We start from the raw sequence: 18,926 nt of genomic DNA, 5'->3' as shown, positions 1-18,926 counted from the left end.
GCAGTTCTTTCAATAAATACCAAAATATATGACAGCCAATGCTTTTGCGCACAGAGAGTTTCAATCTATTTTCTCAAAAAGTAAGCTTACTCTCTCACGATGCTCTGTCTTTTTGTCGGTAAATTAATGGTGTTTACATTTTTTGTAGCACGTGGTCAGCTTTTGATCTCTTTCACAATGTCCATATAGTTTCTCACTCATGTCCATATAGTTTGTAGTAGAGTCAAAACGGTTTGGAGCTTGATTTTCGTCAATTTTTTAATCCTTTTGCTTTCCGGATAAATAACGCGATTGCTAAAAGGGTAACAAAATCTCAACCTCCCTTCTCCCTCCCAAGAATATTACGTTCTAAGTGAACGGTCCCGAATTTAAGTTCATTTTAATCAAAAATTACCACAAATTTGCAATCTATCTATTATCTAGATCGAGTCCTTCGAGAGCGTAGAGAACATGTTTCAACGAGCAACCGTCCAGCTCCAACTTATTGTTTAGAACGAGTAGCAACAGAAGTGAATACAGAGAATATTCGAGCACCTGACTCATATTCGGAAGAAAGTCCAATATTGTCAATCTATTCAGCCAATAGGTAAGTTCCTAATCATATAAGAAACAAGCAATTTTTGCTGACTTTTCCAAAGTCTCGGTTAAGATATGCCCAAATCCAACAGTTTTTGAGGGCGAGACCGTGACTGACAGTATAAGGGATATTCTTCGAACTTCGAAGGTTTTGTAAAACCTTACTTTTGACTTATGATAGGGTTTTTATGATATCGATAGTAAAGAAATAATGGCGTACATACGACTAACAATAGTTATTCTAACAAATGAGGGACATACTTATTTCTGTGTACATTCTGTGTGTATATTCTTTTCATCATAATTAAAAATACTCGTGTACATGAGATGGATCCTCATAAGGTGGATTCTCATTTATATACATGAGTATTCTCAGATCAGACTCATTGCCAGTTAGCTGGAATCAATATAATTTGTAAAGAAAAGCTTGATTTTTTTTCTTAATATTTTTTCTGTATTTCAATTCTCCATTAATACTTATATGCTAAAAACTTAATTATAAAGGAACAAGGTTAGGATAAAGTACGAGTCCAGCATGCAAATAGACATCATACTCTAGCAGACAAAAAGCAGATTAAGCTGAGAACATGCTCGTAAGCATGATCAACTAGTGTATTTAAGTAGAGCAAGGGCTTGTAAGCAGAGCTCGAAGTGGATTCGAATTTTGTATGGAAAAGTCGACTTGATTCTACTCGACTTCATAAAATACTTAGGTTGACTTCGAGTTTTGCTTGTAATTATGCTCTATGCTTATTAAAGCTCTATTCAGCTTTGAATATCTTTCCATAAATGTTATTCAAGATATCATTCACATCTGTTCTGTCTGCAGATAATATCCATCCCATTAAATTCCTAGTATTATCACATTTGAGATTTCTATCAAGTTTCTTGCCATTAGCAACAAGTGACACAATCTTTTGCTTCAATTTCCATCTATTACTATCAAATACTTCTTGTAAAAATTCCTTAAAAAGCTCAAAAGAAGGAGATAGACATGGAGTGAAGCAGAGTGAAATGTCCCGACGCAGGATCACATGCTGCAGTATCTCCGATCCGGAAGCGTAATGCAAATAGAACTCGCTTGTCAATCGGAATACTTCTGGATTTTTTGAGCATGCAGCTTTAAATATCGGCAGTAAATATTCAATATCATCAGCAAATAAGATCCGTTGAATTCTATCTATGCTGAACAGTTCAGTCATGCCTTCAAAAACAAGGGTTAAGGCTTGTGGACTGATGTGATCATAACAGATGTTGATGAAGCACCGATCAAGGAATCTTTCTGCATTTTTCTTCCCCATTCTTTCGATAATTTCAATTTGGATATACCGGCTGTAGCAAGGCACACGATAAAAAGCATTTAGGTATCTATTTTTAGCCTCTGAATCGTCACTATTGTAGTATAAGTCAACAATCTTAATAAATTCATAGTCATTATAGTTAGTTTCATATTTGACAATCATGTCGTGAGTCACCAGCCGTCTCGGTGACTTATTAAATGCTTCATGCCAATTAAGACCAAGTGATGCACACATGGCATTGATAAATGTTGATGCATTTGTTTCCATCCAGCCTTTAAGGACATATTCGTCAAGTAAGCTAAAGTCATCGTCAAGTCTGAGGAACTTCCTCATCATAACTTGATTGGATGTCATGAAGTATGCAAAATTTCTCAGGATATCCTTAGAATATCGACTGATGTTGGTTGGATCACGAATACTTGGCAGATTCTCATAAATGATAGTCTTTACAGCCTCGGGAATGTGCTTTCTCCTTCCATGTGTGATAAAGTAACTGATAAGGAAGTTACAGCATACTTTATCCATTTTATTGCTGCACATGATCTTGATGAACAGATTAACATGGAACCTAATCTCATCAATGTCCATTTCACCACATCTGCCATACAGGAAGTTGATCATGTACTGTGCAACGAAGAAGTCAGCATAACTTTTGTGGACAAAACGGAAGGAAGTGTTTAAGCTTCCATACATAAATCCAAAACGTTGGATATACTCTGATACCCAATTTGCTTTATCTTGGTTCCACCTCTGAACTATTGACATTGAATTTAGGTCCATATTTGGAAATGACGTCTGCAAAGCTATGACACGATGTACTTCCCAAACAGTCAATACCGTGCCATTTTCAAGATCCGTAGCATGAATCTTCCTTAAAGCTCTTTGATGCGAAATCATGTTGACATAAACGTCATAGTGACTGCTGAGATTAAGCTTGATTGAATTTTTGAGGCGGAAGTCCACAATTGACTGGATCATGTACAAGTTATCGACATCCTTACCACTGGAATCTTCAATTTTTAAACTGCCTAAATAGTTCAGCACTTCCACCATGATCTTCATCTTGCGTTCTCTTTCATTGATTCCATTAAACTCCATCATGTCATTGATTATTTTGCACTTCTCCTGCTCAGAAAATGGAGCAAATTTGTAGACATCTTGATGATGTCCTGGATACTCACCGACTTTATATGCATCATGAGTCTCTAGAACTTGCTGAAATGCTGTCGACATTGGTGTTCGTGTCGATATCCAAATTTGATTCCCGGAATGGTAACTCCTTGTCATGACTCCAAAGATTTTAATCAAAACTTCAGTATATTCAGGAATGACTTCATCGATTCCGTCAAATAATAGAATTGCTCGGCCATTTTGAAGCAGGCGCTTGAGGATTTTCGACTCAAAATCTGACTTGATTCCGATGCAATTGAACAGGACATTCATGGATTCATGATAACCTAAGTCAATGTCAACAAACACATCAAAAAGTTTCCGGAATTTACGCAGTTCAATGTGGGAAACCCAATGAAGTTTCTTCTGTTCCTTCAACCTTGTCGCGATGTATTTTAACGATACAGTCTTACCGGAACTAGCATGATCAGATATGATGATAAGCTTAGAGTCATTGATGTTGCTAAAGTCCATTTTCTCTTCGTCCCTATAAATGTAATGATCTGGCCTTAAATCGTAATCCTCACGCAGATACTTCCGTTCAATCAGTCCATACTCAAGTTTGAGGTTATGGACACGACCGATCTTCATCACTTCCTTATCTTCCAATAGATTTTTGATATCCTCGACTTTTAATGCACTTAGGATGCGAGCATCCTCTCCAAATATGTCAAATAATGTTGTCGTATATCCTTGAAAGTCAACTTGCCTTTGGAGAACTCTTTTCTTTAAGAATGGCAAGAGATTCTCGAATTTAGTCTCCTTAGAGACTATTCCACCCATATCTGATGATTCGTTACTTATTTTGGAAGTTATTAAGGAACTTTTAAAGTTTTTATAATGATTTTAGGAAGTCTTAGATCCACAAAATTGAATGTTTAACTAGAAGGATATGGAAATTTGGAAGAGATTTTATAGTCATGTCTGAGATTCTCAATTACAAAATTCAGGTAAAAGTTTGTGACTTCATAAACTTTATTTTAGTACTAGTTGTATGCTGTTTATATTTACAAATTGTGAACTTACATTAAGGGTTGCCAAATTTTTTTTGCATAGGCTAGTGCAAGGCCAGGGTTGGGCAATCTTTTTTTCGCGGGACATCTTGGAAGTTAGTCTCGATGCGGTTTCAGCACACGTCGTTCGATTCAGGACATGTCCAAGAAATTTTGGCAGTATACTTGTGTTCTGTGGTACACATGCTGCCCATCACTGGTCAATGGAGCTTGAAGTTGACTCACCGATCGACACAATTTTATCATGGTAGCCGAGTGGCTTCCAAGTGGCAATTTTCATGCTAACTGCCATAAAAACTGCCAATTTCATGCCATGTGGTCACCTTTTGCGTGACATGTGACAGTCTCATAGATGGCATGTGGCCGCCTCTCGGATGCGATTTGAACTCTTCTTGGATGCTAAATGGCCAACTCTTGAATGTAATATTTCTTTCTATTGTATGTCATGTGGCCGTCACTTGGATGCCACATGGTTTGCTATTTGATGCCATGTAACTGTCTTTTGAGTGCCATGTAGCCTTCTTTTGGATGAAATGTGGTTGCTACATGAACTCCATCCGGGTGCCACGTGTAACGTGTGCCGATCCAAGCTCGGATTTTGTATGAAAAAAGTTCAATTCCACTTGACTTCATATAAAATCCGAGCCGAATTCAAAATCTATGTTCAAATAGACAAACCATAGTACGCCTGGAAGTCAACGATGATGAGCAATTGCTCACATGTTTATGGATATTGCTAGTAACCTTGAGAGCAATCTGGATCGAATTTGTGAAGATTAGAGGCTGGATTGTACCTTTTACTGCACCCTTAACAATTCAAATCTAGTCAATCTAGTCGAATTTTCTAATTCCTTAAATTTAAGCCCAATAATCTATGAAATAACATAAAATAGAAGGCTTTTACATAATCTATCCATTCCTAATCCTAGAAACACCAACAACAACATCGAGCAACATCCAACACCAAGAAATCAACGTCCATCATCACCACAAATTGATAATCTCTCATTAGATCTACCAAGCTACGGTGAAGCGATGAATCAACTATTTGATATTCATCCAAATTCAGAAATGCCAAGCACTAGCCAATCATCGCGACCAATCTTCATGTACATCTCATCACATACTCATCAACCGCCAACGCCTACTAGAATTAATAATTCAACTCAGGATAGTGACCTCCCCAGCTACGGTGAGGCAATGGCACTATTAGCATCGAAGCAGTCAAACTGTCATTAGGATATGGAAGTTAAGCTTATGATAATTTTATACCAAAATTGAGAGCTTTTTTATATAAAAAAATTGAAAAAAATAAAAAATTTTGTTTAAGGAATTTTTTGGAGAGTCTTTAATAGTAAATTTCAGGCAAGAAGAACATTTCGTTCCTTAACATTGCGCAAAATCCCTGAGAAGAACAAGAAAACGTAGCAAACAATCTATTCTACATATTTCTCTGTTTACAATTAAAGTTTTTTTCAATTTCAGAAATTTATATCCTTAAAATAAAGGATATTATATCCAATAACTACTACGTGTACTTAAACTATGTCCTATCAAAATAGCTATTCGAATCATAACGAAGGAGATTATTATTACGGAAGTGAAATTGCAATTGGATTTGCGTTTTTAATATTAATGAGTTTAATATGTATGTGCTGTGATTTTGAAGAGCCGCCGGATGTGTATTTAGGTAAATAACAAGACACTGTACTACAGTATTAGATATATAAGCCAATTACTGGACACACAAGCTTCATTATAAGCTGTACTTACAAAAAATTATAGTGTCTGTGAGAAAAAGTCATTAGTATTGTCTGGAATTATATAGCATAAGTGATGTCCTTGATGGATATGATAAATAAGACACAAACTCTCACATCAAAGACTCTTACAATCCTCTTACATCCCCTCTTGTCCCACATCAAATTAATGAATTCAGACAAACATAGTCATTTACACTTGACTGCTTTTATGCCTCATTATTTATTCTATTTTCTTTTCTATCAAACAGAGCGTGTCCTTCAGGAACGAAGAGATAGACTTGCAGCTAGTGGATCACGAACTCCTTATAGTCGTCTTGAAGAGGTCACGACGGAGCTTAATAAGAATAGCTCTCGAGCATCAAATAGTCACACTGAAGCTAGTCGGATTTTGCCAAAAGAGACAGTCAATCGGTGAGTATTTGAGTGTGGATTAATATTAGGAATTTGATATGACCTATGAGATCTGGAGTATAGACATCATACTCTATGGCATGCATTAGAGCTTCAAGTCGACTTTAAGGCAGTGTTTCTCAACCTGTCTCGAGACCGACCGGAATGTCTACCGGAATAGCAAATAGAAAATCGACTCTAATCGGTCAGACAGGGTTTAAGCCCAGCATCATGCCTTGTGTCGTACTAGGAGTCACGCAGGCATGGTGCAAAATTTTGGTTCGATCAACCGATGTGCTATTTGGACTAGTCTGTTAGTGGCACATCTGAATGTTTAGTCAACACATCAATGCAGTGGTTGGCAACCTGTGTGACACGGAGCATTGGTGTACCTCAGACGATGTTCAGGTGCGCAGCAAAAAATATCAAAAACTTAAAAACTACCAATTTTTCTTAGAGGATCTAGAATCAGTGGTGGGCAACTAATATTCCGCGGCCCACTCGAAGCTTACCGTCAAGGTGAATCGTTAAAAAAAAAAGTTTGTCCATTACTGATCTAAGAGGATCATAACAAAAACAAGGTTGCACACCACTGCATTAATGTGTCTCAAACCAAACCTTGAGAAGCACTGCTTTAAAGGATCCGATTAACCGGACCTTAATGTGATTATTCATTCCTAACTAACTGTTTTTTGTAGTTTTCTCTACAATTTAATTACCATTTTATTTCAATTCCTCAACTAGATATTCTGGCCATGACTTTAAACAAACAGCCGCTCGTCAGCTTTCACATCCGCCATCTACATCAACTGATCCAACCCCTCAAAGTTCATTCAATTTCTCATCATATGATACATTAAAGAAACACCATCATATTCCACCAGAAGTCCATTCCTCAACAAAAAGCTTCCATCAAATTGCACGACCAACATCCCTTAACATTTCGGCACCAAATTCTCCTCATCGAACATCCCGAAAAAATTCACCAAGTCGACATACGAGGGCGTCATCATTTTACCGGCCTAAATCGACAGCACATTATCCCGAGAGAAGGTCATCGCATCCTCCACATTCATCAGCTCCAAATACACTAATGCCAACATCACCAGAACAGCCTAGACGATTATCGTACACACAACGACATGCTGAGCACACTTTAACTGATTTTCCAGCAAGATCTGTAGTTCCTATTCGGTCACCGCCATGTCTTGATGTGCCGCCACCATACGCATATTCAGCACAGCCATATATAGCACCTGTAGTCACTATATCAACCACAGATTTAGATGATATTGAAAATTATGGATGGAGATCCGATTACTATTAAAGGACGTACTTAAAAGTTCAACACGAAATAATCTTATGCAAAAATTCTCAAGGCTTCCAAAGTGTTAATGCTTATAAATGTTAAATAGAAAGAAATTAATTTTAAAATTGGACATAAAATGTTCAACTTTTTAATTTACATATCTGTTCATTAATGACAGCATGTATTTTAAATTTTAATGACAATAAAAGATGATGTATTGAATGCAATAGTGAGCATTAATGTTGATTTAGAGCAGTGGTGGTCAAATTGTGTGTCATGGGACACTTCTGTGTCATTGACATTTTTCGGGAATGTCATGAACTGAATGCTGTGTTCGGTTTCGTTCGAGGCTTAGGACTGAGGTGTGCCGCGAAAAAAAAAGGTTCTCCACTACTGACTATACCTTTAAATCTGTGTTGCCCAAGCTTTTTCTCATTTTTTTAACGAGACTTACCACCAGAATGTGCTGTGGCGCAAAAAAGTTTGAGCAACACTGATTTAAGGGTTAAAATCAATTGTGAACAACCTTTTATCTTTCGAGGTACACCTTCATGGTAAGTTTCGATCCAAATCACACAGTTCAAACAGTTAATGGCATTTTCTAGTGTTCCGAGGCACATAGTTTGTCCACAACTGGACAAATTTGTAATAAATTGAGGAAAAAAATGTGAAAAAAGAAAGGAATTCAAGACGGCATATGACTTATGGCACTAATGTGTCGTGACACGCAGATTCCCCACCACTGTATTAAATAAAATAATTAGAAGAAAATTGAAAAAATGTGAAAAAAATTGAAGAAATTAAACACAAAAAAGGTTCGTGTCATTTCCACAAAATTAGTGGACTGTTTCGTGGCACACAGGTTGGCTTACACTGAGTTAAATAAAAAGAATGTGAAAAAATTAAAAGAATTTAACACGACATAACGTTCATGGTATTATCAAAAAAATTGGTGGACAGTGCCGCGACACACAGATTGTCCAACACTGGGTTATACAAAATAAATTTGAATTTAAAAATTTTTAATGAAAAACTTGTAACGAAAGTGGGAGGGGTGTCTAAAAATTTGTTCACACAGGTTATCCACCACTGAATTAAATAAAATAAAAATTCATAAAATATGAAGAAATTTAAATAAAACTGAATTAAAATAATAGAAAAATTAAATAAAATCGAAAAAGTTTCAATAAAATTAAAAAAAATATAAAAAAAAAATATTAAAAAATTGAAGAAAATCGAAAAAAAAAAATAAAAAGCAATTGAAAATCTCCAAGGTCACAGTACAGTGACGCAATTTTAGAGTAAACATGACATATCTATGAATTCATTTTTCTATTTCACCATATGATTTTGGTTTTTTTCTCTCAATTTTAACTTATTCTCTCTTTTTTCAGTTAATTCACGCATTTTTGGCAGCGTAAAGCATTCTCAGAGGTTATTTTTAGAATTTTTTAAATTTTAAATTATTTATATGGATTTAAAAATATAAATAAGTGATTTTTATACAACTATTAAGTAAATAATAGCCATTAAGACAATGGTGGACGGTCCAGCGCTTTTCAAAACGATCCTTATTGTTATTGGACTCTTTTTACTGGTTGTATTCAGCGAATTCATAAAAAATTTCCTTAAAAACAGTAATTCGAATTATACTCAAGATTATAGTCAGAGCTTAAGGCTTGAACCGTATGCGGGTAGAGGTAAGTGACTTAGTTCCTTAATTCCTTAAATATTTCAAAATCATTTCAATTTCAAGTGTTTGTTTATGAAATGATTTTTACGCCTTCACATCCAAAAAATTGAGAGAACTGCGCAGAGCTTATCTCTGCCTTACTCTCAAAAAACATTTTCTCTCTCACATCACTTGCCGGTGAGCAGCTTTACTATATTCTTATCTTGTTTTTCTTTACATTACTTTACTATTAGAAGAAGAAGAGGAAACTGAATATCAGCCATTAAGAAATTATGATGCAAGTCTCGAAATACCTGAATTTCGACCTCGACCTGGACAGCGATCGCATTCTGAAATTGTACAGCAAATACAACCAACTTCAGTTACACCATCACGTCCACCTACAATTGGGTGGATTAATGAGTTATCGGAATCAAATGATCTTCCACTTCCAAGTTATGGAGAAGCTATAAATCAACTGTCTAGAAGTAATCACAATCTATCAACTCTCGGTCAACCAGCATCTCAACTTTCAGCATCTAGAAGCACAAATCACTTAAATGTTGTCCCATCTGCACCTCCTGCTGGTGATGTATCTCAGGATAATTATGAACTGCCTAGTTATGGAGAAGCTATGATATTTTTGGCATCTAAACAATCATAAAGTACTAAAGTCAACGGTCCTTATTACAGAACAGCAAACTTTTTTCAAAAATGGACAATAGAATTCTCGGAATTCCTAGTCGCATTTACAGCACCATTGTATGTAATAAGTCAGTGTTGTCCAAACTTTCTCTCCATCACGACACACCTTGGTGGTAATCTTGACCAAAACCACACACGTCATACGGTTAATGACTTTCTCCAAAAAATCACAGAAGCGTGCCGTGACACAAAGCATGGACAAAACTGTAATAAGTGAACAAATGGAACAGTTCAAATAATACTGCCTTAATAATGCTTAAAATATTTTATATTTGTTAATTAAGTAAACTAAGTGCTTTAAAAATTCGTGCATTTATGAAAAAATAATGTAACTATTTTTGAAAAGTATTTTTTTCATTCAAATTATATATTTTGTCACAAGAATTCATATAGTTCCTAGAATTCAAGGCTAAAAAATTCCCTTCAAAAATTTCACAAATTTAAAAATATTTTTAAAATAATTTAAATTCAAAATTTAAAAAATGTGATTTTAGTTTCAAATTTCATTTTCATTCAATTCAAAAATTTTAAAAACTCAAAAATTTGAAATTAATTCTTAAAATTTAAAATTTAAAAAAGTTTGGAGATTCAATTAAAATTTAATTTAAAATTTTTAGTTTCCTAAAAATATAAAAAATGTTTTTTAAAAATTTAATTTTTTTTTTTGGAAAAACGTTTTTGGTTTTAAATTCAAATTCAATTAAATTTAAGAATTAAAATAATTTGAAATTTAAAAACATATTTTCAAAATTTAATACCTATAATTCAAAAATTTAAAATAATTTATTTTTAAATTCAAAAATTTAAAATAAATTTTTAAAAATTTAAGCTTTTCCAATTTAAATTTAAATGTTTTTAATTATTCTTCATTTTTTAATTATTATTATCATGAATTGCGAATGTAGCTAGTTGGATCCTGAGTGCTACAAAATTACATCCAATATTGTTCAAAATAACAATTTAAAACCTAAAATAATTCTCATCCTAGCTACACCCCTGCAATAATAAAACAACAATTTTAATTACAAAATTGAAATGTTCAAACTATGTTGACACTAATAAAGCTTTACATCAATTCCATTACATACAATTTAACGGCAAACAATGTTTCTGCGCAAAATCCACAATTTTCTCTTCTTATCGCTCGACTCTCTTCGTCCTTTTCATCCTAGGACATTCATACACATATTTTCTTCCAATTCTCATTATTTCTTATAAATTCATTCAACGACGAACATCAAAAAATATTTTAAGGTTCGAGAATAATATTTTTAAACAGTCATAAACTTGTATTTATACAGCTATTAAACATGGATTTTGATATAAGAGTATATTTTGAAGGTGGAACTGTCGCAATATTTCTCATAATGTTAATAATTGTTGTTTTTCTATCGTGCCTTTGTGTATGTTTTTGCAAAACGGGAAAGTCTCCTTCTCAGAACGCAGCGGATGAAAGCAAGAAGAAAAAGAAAGAAAAATATCTAGGTGAGTGATATAACTTGGATGTCCTTTACATAAGTTTACAGATGTAAACAAAAAATTCCATTAAGGCATAGTTGCGCCAAAAACAGCAGTTTATAGCAAAATAAACAAAAAATCTTTTGTGCCAAAAAGGAACTCTACAGCTTGACACATAAATAATAAATAAAATCCACACACAGGAAGTCCAACACACAAATAAAAAAAAGTCGATACTTACTCTATGAGCTTATTAATAATTAAAAAGAAGCTTTCAAAGGTTCATTCATCCATTTGACAACTTGATGAATTGCTTTTAATTAACGAAATAGAAACTTACATCTTGTTCCTTACTTCTGCGCAGAGAGAATTTAATGCTCTCTATTTTTTAATGAAATATTGTTTATTTACTTGGTTTTACCCACGTGCTGTAACTGTATATCGTAGACAATATGTCGCGATCTAGCCTAGGAAAATCCATAAATTAAGCACTTTCGGAAATTGAATGTCAATCAAGATGAGAGACATAAAATTACATAAATGCGCAGAGCATTAAGCGTGAATCCTTTAATATTAATGGACTGTAAAGTGTAATCTTGAATGAGGCAGGCTTGGGGATTAGTATGTCCTTAGCTTTAAGGCTTGAAATTTCATGACAAGTTCTACAATTAGACTAGATATAAGCTCGAGTAATGGTAACCTGTTGCATTTGGGAATGTGATGAGAGTCCTTGTCATATTGACATGATCGATAATAATGATTAAGAAATTGGAGTTCAATGGGAATCGAACCCACGTCCTCATAAAAGAGAGGATTACAGATTTCTGACATGTTGCCTATCCTTTCGACTACAGAGGCTTAACTCCTGCTTTGACAGATTCGCCTCCATATGGTTCAATATCTTCGAGTCTATTCTAATTCTACACCATACCAGGTGCAGGATTATTGGCATATCCAGAAATGTTTTGAGTCATGATGCAGTTTTAGGACTTTTGTCTCGAAGGGGGCAGACAATTTAGATGACAAGTAATCCGGAAAGTGACAAAAAAAAAATACTGAAAGGTGACAAAATGTGCCAAAATAGACAAAAAAGACAAACTTTGTCACCACAGTTGTCAGTCTCCTGGACTGGAAAAATCCTAGACAATTGATTGCCAACTCATCCTCCCTCTGAATAGTCTTCGATGGAATAATAATCAAATACCAAAGCTCATAACTTTTGTCTTCCATTTCCTTTAAAGACCATGTTCTAAATCCCACATAATTCTTCTTACTGACCTTTTTCCGAGTGAACAACTTGACATAATATCTAGTTAATAGCTAGACCTTAGAGCGATTGAGGAAGTTATCTTCCGAAAGCTACGTAAAATTTGTCATTATTCGACTCTAAGTCTAGTTATTAACTAGACATTATGTCAAGCCATCAACTCAAGTTTTGAATCTTATCTACATCCTTAATTCCTTAGATCGTGCGCTTAGAGAACGACAAGAGCGTACAGCTATTAAAAATATTCCACTTCCATACGTTCGGCCTGAATTAATAACAATTAAACCTCCAACGGATGTCCCTCAAGTACCTGATTTTCATTCTGATGAAGTCAGTATTAACATGACAGGAAAGCCAGCTACGCTGTAAGCTATAAAATTACATTTTCATAATTATCAATGACTTACTAAGATTCTTATATCCATAGAAATACTGACAATAATTCTGGACAGCAAGTATCATCTCAAAATCTTCCATCGTCCAAGTCCTCACCCAAAGATTTAACATTGGAACTATCAAATGTTCCATATTATGCTGAATTTAGAAACAATTCAAAGCAACTAATTAGTCAAGATTCATATTCACCTGATTCACAAAGTTCTACATACAATTTATTACCAACAACACAAGCATCGTCACTATATCCATCATCAAAACCACGTCGTATCTCACAACCCGTTGCACCACGTCGGATATACCGTCAAGTGTCTGATTTTCAAGATAAATATTCACCACAACAACGAACATCACCAGCAATAACATCCCAAAGAGTTTATCGTCAATCATCATTATGTGAAGTTCGTGGACCTTCCTATTCACCATCGGAAGTGACATATCATCGAGGACTAAGGGAATCGTCTCCATATCATGAAAGACGTACACCAAATTCACAGAAATCATATCGATATGATGCAATGAATGGCTCAGGTCAAAATACACCGAATTATTCAAATTATGGTGGTGGATATGGATATTGGAACTCATAAATAAGAATTTAGACAACAAACAAAACAATTATGTAATAAATGTAAGCTCAATGAATTCTTTTTTTTGTATTATGTGCTGAAGTTAATACTTTTAACTTAAATGTGCACAAATTTGTTGTGCTTCCAAAAAAAAATTAACTGTTTGATGACAAAAATTGATATCAATTTTATCCAGCATATGTTTATGGACTTTATGGTGTCTAAATCTAACCACAAAAAAAAAACAATTATGATTAATGTCATTCTTCATCATTTTTATCTTATGAAGTCGTTCAATATGAGCTTGACGAGTTTTTAGACTGGTTGTGACTATATTTTTGAAGATCGGATTGAACATTTTTTGGAAATTTTCGGTCCGATTGATTTTAGAAAAAAAAAAAGTTGTTGGTGTATTAGTGATTTGAGGTTCAATATTAAAGGGTTATATACTAGCTTAAGGGCATAGTCGGGACTAGTTTTTAGGGATGGGATATATTTAATGAAAGATTCTGATCTCTGATGAACTATTCTGATTATATTATTGCTCTAAGTACGACCGAGTGACAGGTTTCTTGTTTAACTAGGTGTATGTGTAGTTATAATGACGACTAAAGTCGTCGCTATTCGATATCTGGTTCTAGGGATCGGATTATCTCAACACATCAGCTGTTCAAATCTAAAGACAGATCTACTTACTTGCATACAAGTGTACTGATCAGTTAGCGTCTGGAACTGGCTTTATCGCTGGTTACCCTTAGCCAATTACCAATACCAAATGTGGCAACGTTAGGACAGTTCCACAACTGTGCATAAGATGCATCACAAGACAAATGGCAGTTTGGATAACGAGCGAGGATTCACCAGACAATCCGCATATAAAGCGACAATTATCTGTAGCCAACAAATACAGGCTTCAACCCACTGTTCCAGATTATTTCCCGAGCACAAAATATTCACTTGGACATCGCCACATAGGCAAAGTAACGGAAACGGAGCGGAACGGACTGCTGATTTATCTACGATTCGCTTCTAAAAATGTAGTTTGCCACATTGTGCTGCTCAAGCATACCACTTGAAACACTTCCCTTAGTGAGATTCGAACCCATGATCCCTAGACTAATTAAGTAAACAACGAAACCACTCCACAACCTCAATTGACAACTAGACATACATCAAGTCAACCAAAAACCTGTCAACTCGGTAAAATATAAGGTTCTAAGAAACCAAACTCTCCAAGAGTATACTTAAAAAAATCCGATCCAAAGGAATGTTAGACAAAATGTTAGGATGAATAGCAGCTGGAGCGCATCTAAAGCTTCAACTATCATTTTTAAAAGATTTTTCTAAGTACAAAATCCTAAAAAATACAAACTTAAAAAATCCTACAAAAACTGACCCACCTAAATATAAAGTTCCTAGATGCGTCTCCTGCCTAGCTGTGTAGTTGTGATGGTAGCTTTAATGGTGATTGAAAACGTAAAAATAATCCTCAAAACCCTCAAATGACTTTAAACGTGAAAATGAAATTTTCTCGTCATAAATAATGGAAATACAACACTAGCCCGGGTGACACATGGCTGGATGAGGACAGTCTTAGTCATCTTTGTGTCACACGGGTAGTCATCGTATGAGTGAACAATAATGTAGATTACTATTTTTAACAAATTAAATTTTAAGGTCAAAAATAAAGATAACTTTTTATTTTACCTCTGTAAGTTCCGCAGTTTTTCAATAATTTAACCTAAAAATATTAGAAATCATAATATTGGCCATCAATTCACATCAATGAAAGTAAAAATTGAACACACGTCAAACAATTTATTAAGTTTAGCGGCAAAAAAAAATCACATCATAACAAACACTTCATGTACCTCAAATTAATTACACGGTTAAGGTCAATTATACTGCTGACTAACCCATCAAAATTGAAGATTTTGCACATCGCAGCATTATAACACTTTCAAATTGATTGTTAAATCATGAAGTACGGACATGTATGTATTTATTTACCTTACTATCATTATTTTTCTGTAATTTAAAGAAGAAGTGAAGAAACATGAAATTGTGATGGAAATGACTGGAAAGAAAATAAATTGTTTATGGATTTTTAAAAAGTGAAGAGTTTTGTGATATGAAGTGTAGAATTTGGGACGGATTGACCTGGATTTTGCAATAATTAAATTTAAATTTCAATTTCGAAAGTGAAATTTTTAATTTCGAAAGTTAAAGTTTTAATTTCGAATGTTAAAAGTTCAAATTTGAGAACTACGAATTCAATTTCGAAAAAAAAAATTTCAATTTCGAAAGTGAAAAACAGTGAAAAATCAAATTTCGAAAGTTAAAAGTTCAAATTTTCAATTTCGAAAGTGAAAAATAGTGAAAAATTCAATTTTGGAAGTTAAAAGTTCAACTTCGAAAGTGAAAAAGTGAAAAATTCAGTTTCGAAAGTGCAATTTTGAAAGCTAAAAGTTAAATTTCGAAAGTGAAAAAGTGAAATATTCAGTTTCGAAAATTGAAAGTTTAATTTCGAAAGTGAAAAAAGTTAAAAATTCAATTTCGAAAGTAAAATTTCAATTTTGATATTGAAAACAATGAAAAATTTAATTTCGAAAGTTAAAAGTTCAATTTCGAAAGTCAAAAACAGTAAAAAGTTCAATTCCCAAAGTTACAAGTTCAATTTCGAAAGTTAAAAAAGTGAAAAATTCAATTCCGAAAGTGAAATTTCAATTTCGAAAGTGAAAAATCGAAAATCCAAGAACTGCGCTTCACTCACACATCCCATCCCAACTTCATAAAAATCATATCTCTTGCTTTCCTCTACATAAATTCATACCGAGAGGAAGCGCAGAGAGTGCAAAAAAGTTAAATTAAATTAGTGAAAGTGAAAACATATGAGACGTGAAGTGATGATGACGATGATTCACATTTTCTCACGTCGTTATTTCAGGTTATTTGCCAGATACTCTTCTGCAAAAAATATTTTCGTGATTTGTCATTCGAGTGGATATAGGAAATGAAGTACAAATTTATCTATGAGCTGATCTATGTAGGATGAATGAAGTCGAGACGTGAGGATGGCAAGAGTGAAATGTAATAAATTTGTTGACTTCTGTGATGTGCATTATGTGTAGGATGATAATCATATAAGGATGCTTACTTTATGTTTTATTAGAAATTAGATTTTATGAACTTTTATTAATACAGCTTAGATAGCTTACCATAAATCTTTCACATTTTACTTTCCTAGACCGTCCACATTAAGTGCCTCTTAAGGCGAAAGTATCGTAAATCCGTAAATTAAACATACATCTTAGTCCAATTTTAATGACATTTTGCAACTTTTACTTAAAACAAAAAAAAAACTTTCAATGGATTTTGTGGCAATTTCTTCAAGACAAGCAATAAGGAAGCTTGACCACAATGACCTCAAAGTCATCAAAAAAGGTGAAATATTTTTACAGCATTAACAAACGACCGCAAGCCAAAAGTAATTTTAAATAATCTTTTTTTTTTCACTTTTTATGTGAAGCTTATAGAAAGGGATTTGGGCTTAAATGACGTACATTGGAACTGTGGATTTTCGAACCAGAGTTGACAATCGACTGTATTCTGTAATCGACATTCATCTGGACCGACGACGACCGATAATCACTGACGATGACCGAAGACTACCGACGGTGACCGAAGACGACCGAAAAATACCGACGGCGATCGAAGACGCCCGATCAAAGATGACCGACGGCGACCGAAGGAAGATGTCAACGGTCGCCGTTGATTGTCGATAGTAGATGATGTCAACGGGTTTTTGCTGATTGCACTCGGTCAATTGCAAACTCTGTTTCAAACAACCCCACAGCTTCCTTCAATCCTCAACCACTACACATCAAATCCGAACAATTCATCTTCCTCAAAAAGAGCTTATAACTCAAACCCAAAACGAAAGTATGAAAAATTGATGGAATTGTCCATTTTTGGTAAGCTACAATCCTAGCCTAAGGGCTTAAATGCTTCCGTTGCTATTGACATGTCGCTACTGCAAAAACAACTTAATTCAATTTTATGTTCAAGGATGAAAAGTTTTGCAGCTAATTTAATTTTTTTTCCTTGTTTTGCAGGACATTGAGCAATGTCATGACATTGCATGCTGTGGCTGATTTGAATGGATTTTTATTTTGATTCAGCAATGAACTTGGGTAATGAAATTTAATTGCTGAATTGATTTTGAATGTTATTGGCTGATTTTGAGTATCAAAACTTTTCTGTGCCCTTCTGGACACTACGAACCGTCCAAAAACTTTTCTGTGTCCTTCCTAAACAGTCTAAACTGTCCAAAACTTTTCTGTGTCATTCCTGGACATTCCAAACTGTCTAAAACTTTTCTGTGACTTCCCTGGACATTCCAAACTGTCCAAAACTTTTCTGTGTCGTTCCTGGACACTCCAAACTGTCTAAAACTTTTCTGTGACTTTCCTGGACATTCCAAACTGTCTAAAACTTTTCTGTGCCCTTCCTGGACACTCCGAATGTCCCAAAACTTTTCTGTGCCTTTCCTGGACACTCCGGATCGTTCCAAAATTTTCTGTGCCTTTTCTGGACACTCTTAATCGTCCCAAAAATCATTTCCATTTCCATTTCCATTTCCCATATAAATAACACAAAAATTTGAAAAATCATTCAAATTAAGTTTAAGTTCAAACTTAATAATTTGTATCTTTTGAATATTAAAATAGGAATGACAATTAAGATGTTTATGGAGATGGATGAATTGATAACGAATACGAGAAATATTCATAAAAAATTCATGTTATTTAAATATTTCTCTTCATTCATTCATGCAGACGTCCATTCACGTCGCACAGTCGATAATGAAAATCAAACTGGACAATAGACTGTTTATGGCACAATATAAGATTATTTAATGGAATATATCAATCAATTATGTAAACTGAATGCAAAAAGTTCAACTTCTATGTGCTTTTTGGTCATTCCTCAACCACATTTGTCTTGTCTATGCATTCAACATGCTAGTAAAATTTACAATGAATTGGTCAAATTAGCATTGCGTGTAATTTGCATAATGGAGCAACAATAACAAATATGAAGCATCAGCAACAGCAGCGGTAGAAAAATTTAAATACAAAACGATAATAATAAATGGTCTAATCGTGATGTTATGAAGTTGTTATCCAGTTGTTGCTGCATACAGAAAATGACTGATAATGTGGATTGTTAAAATTAATTGAGTTTGAGATAATTTTCTGTTTTGAGAGAGATTTGGCATTGAGAAGATGGAAGGAAAGGTATTTTGAAAATTATGTCTGTTAATAGGTAGGTATT

At 34.2% G+C, this 18,926-nt stretch overlaps 3 protein-coding genes across 3 annotated transcripts; all 3 read left to right on the top strand.

Annotated features, from left to right (window-relative positions):
* The first annotated feature begins 5,534 nt into the window (after positions 1–5,534).
* Positions 5,535–8,644, top strand: LOC139095224 (uncharacterized). The gene is made up of 3 exons (XM_070646507.1): positions 5,535–5,750; positions 6,072–6,234; positions 6,958–8,644. Exons 1-3 carry the CDS (start codon positions 5,606–5,608, stop codon positions 7,538–7,540), a joined length of 891 nt encoding a protein of 296 aa, XP_070502608.1. The 5' UTR covers positions 5,535–5,605; the 3' UTR covers positions 7,541–8,644.
* A 280-nt stretch (positions 8,645–8,924) lies between these two features.
* On the top strand, positions 8,925–10,349 carry LOC139095225 (uncharacterized). Its single transcript, XM_070646509.1, has 2 exons — positions 8,925–9,222; positions 9,449–10,349. The coding sequence occupies exons 1-2, from the start codon at positions 9,060–9,062 to the stop codon at positions 9,856–9,858; spliced, it is 573 nt and encodes a 190-aa protein (XP_070502610.1). The 5' UTR covers positions 8,925–9,059; the 3' UTR covers positions 9,859–10,349.
* A 786-nt stretch (positions 10,350–11,135) lies between these two features.
* Positions 11,136–15,304, top strand: LOC139095223 (uncharacterized). Its single transcript, XM_070646506.1, has 3 exons — positions 11,136–11,384; positions 12,824–12,989; positions 13,052–15,304. The coding sequence occupies exons 1-3, from the start codon at positions 11,210–11,212 to the stop codon at positions 13,608–13,610; spliced, it is 900 nt and encodes a 299-aa protein (XP_070502607.1). The 5' UTR covers positions 11,136–11,209; the 3' UTR covers positions 13,611–15,304.
* The last annotated feature ends 3,622 nt before the right edge of the window (positions 15,305–18,926 follow it).

This window comes from Chironomus tepperi, unplaced genomic scaffold (assembly GCF_022539635.2).
Source record: "Chironomus tepperi strain 1889 unplaced genomic scaffold, CSIRO-AGI_Ctep_v1 contig_364, whole genome shotgun sequence".
In the NCBI taxonomy this organism is placed as follows: Eukaryota; Metazoa; Arthropoda; class Insecta; order Diptera; family Chironomidae; genus Chironomus; species Chironomus tepperi.
Note: the sequence above shows the minus strand (reverse complement) of the source record. Positions and strands in the feature narration are given on the sequence as shown.

Coding starts and splice junctions, on each gene's coding strand:
- LOC139095224 (XM_070646507.1), top strand. CDS start 5,606: ATGTCCTATCAAAATAGCTATTCGAATCATAACGAAGGAGATTATTAT. Junction 5,751..6,071: donor GCCGCCGGATGTGTATTTAG/GTAAATAACAAG, acceptor TCTATCAAACAG/AGCGTGTCCTTCAGGAACGA. Junction 6,235..6,957: donor CCAAAAGAGACAGTCAATCG/GTGAGTATTTGA, acceptor TTCCTCAACTAG/ATATTCTGGCCATGACTTTA.
- LOC139095225 (XM_070646509.1), top strand. CDS start 9,060: ATGGTGGACGGTCCAGCGCTTTTCAAAACGATCCTTATTGTTATTGGA. Junction 9,223..9,448: donor TGAACCGTATGCGGGTAGAG/GTAAGTGACTTA, acceptor CTTTACTATTAG/AAGAAGAAGAGGAAACTGAA.
- LOC139095223 (XM_070646506.1), top strand. CDS start 11,210: ATGGATTTTGATATAAGAGTATATTTTGAAGGTGGAACTGTCGCAATA. Junction 11,385..12,823: donor AAAGAAAGAAAAATATCTAG/GTGAGTGATATA, acceptor TTAATTCCTTAG/ATCGTGCGCTTAGAGAACGA. Junction 12,990..13,051: donor ACAGGAAAGCCAGCTACGCT/GTAAGCTATAAA, acceptor TTATATCCATAG/AAATACTGACAATAATTCTG.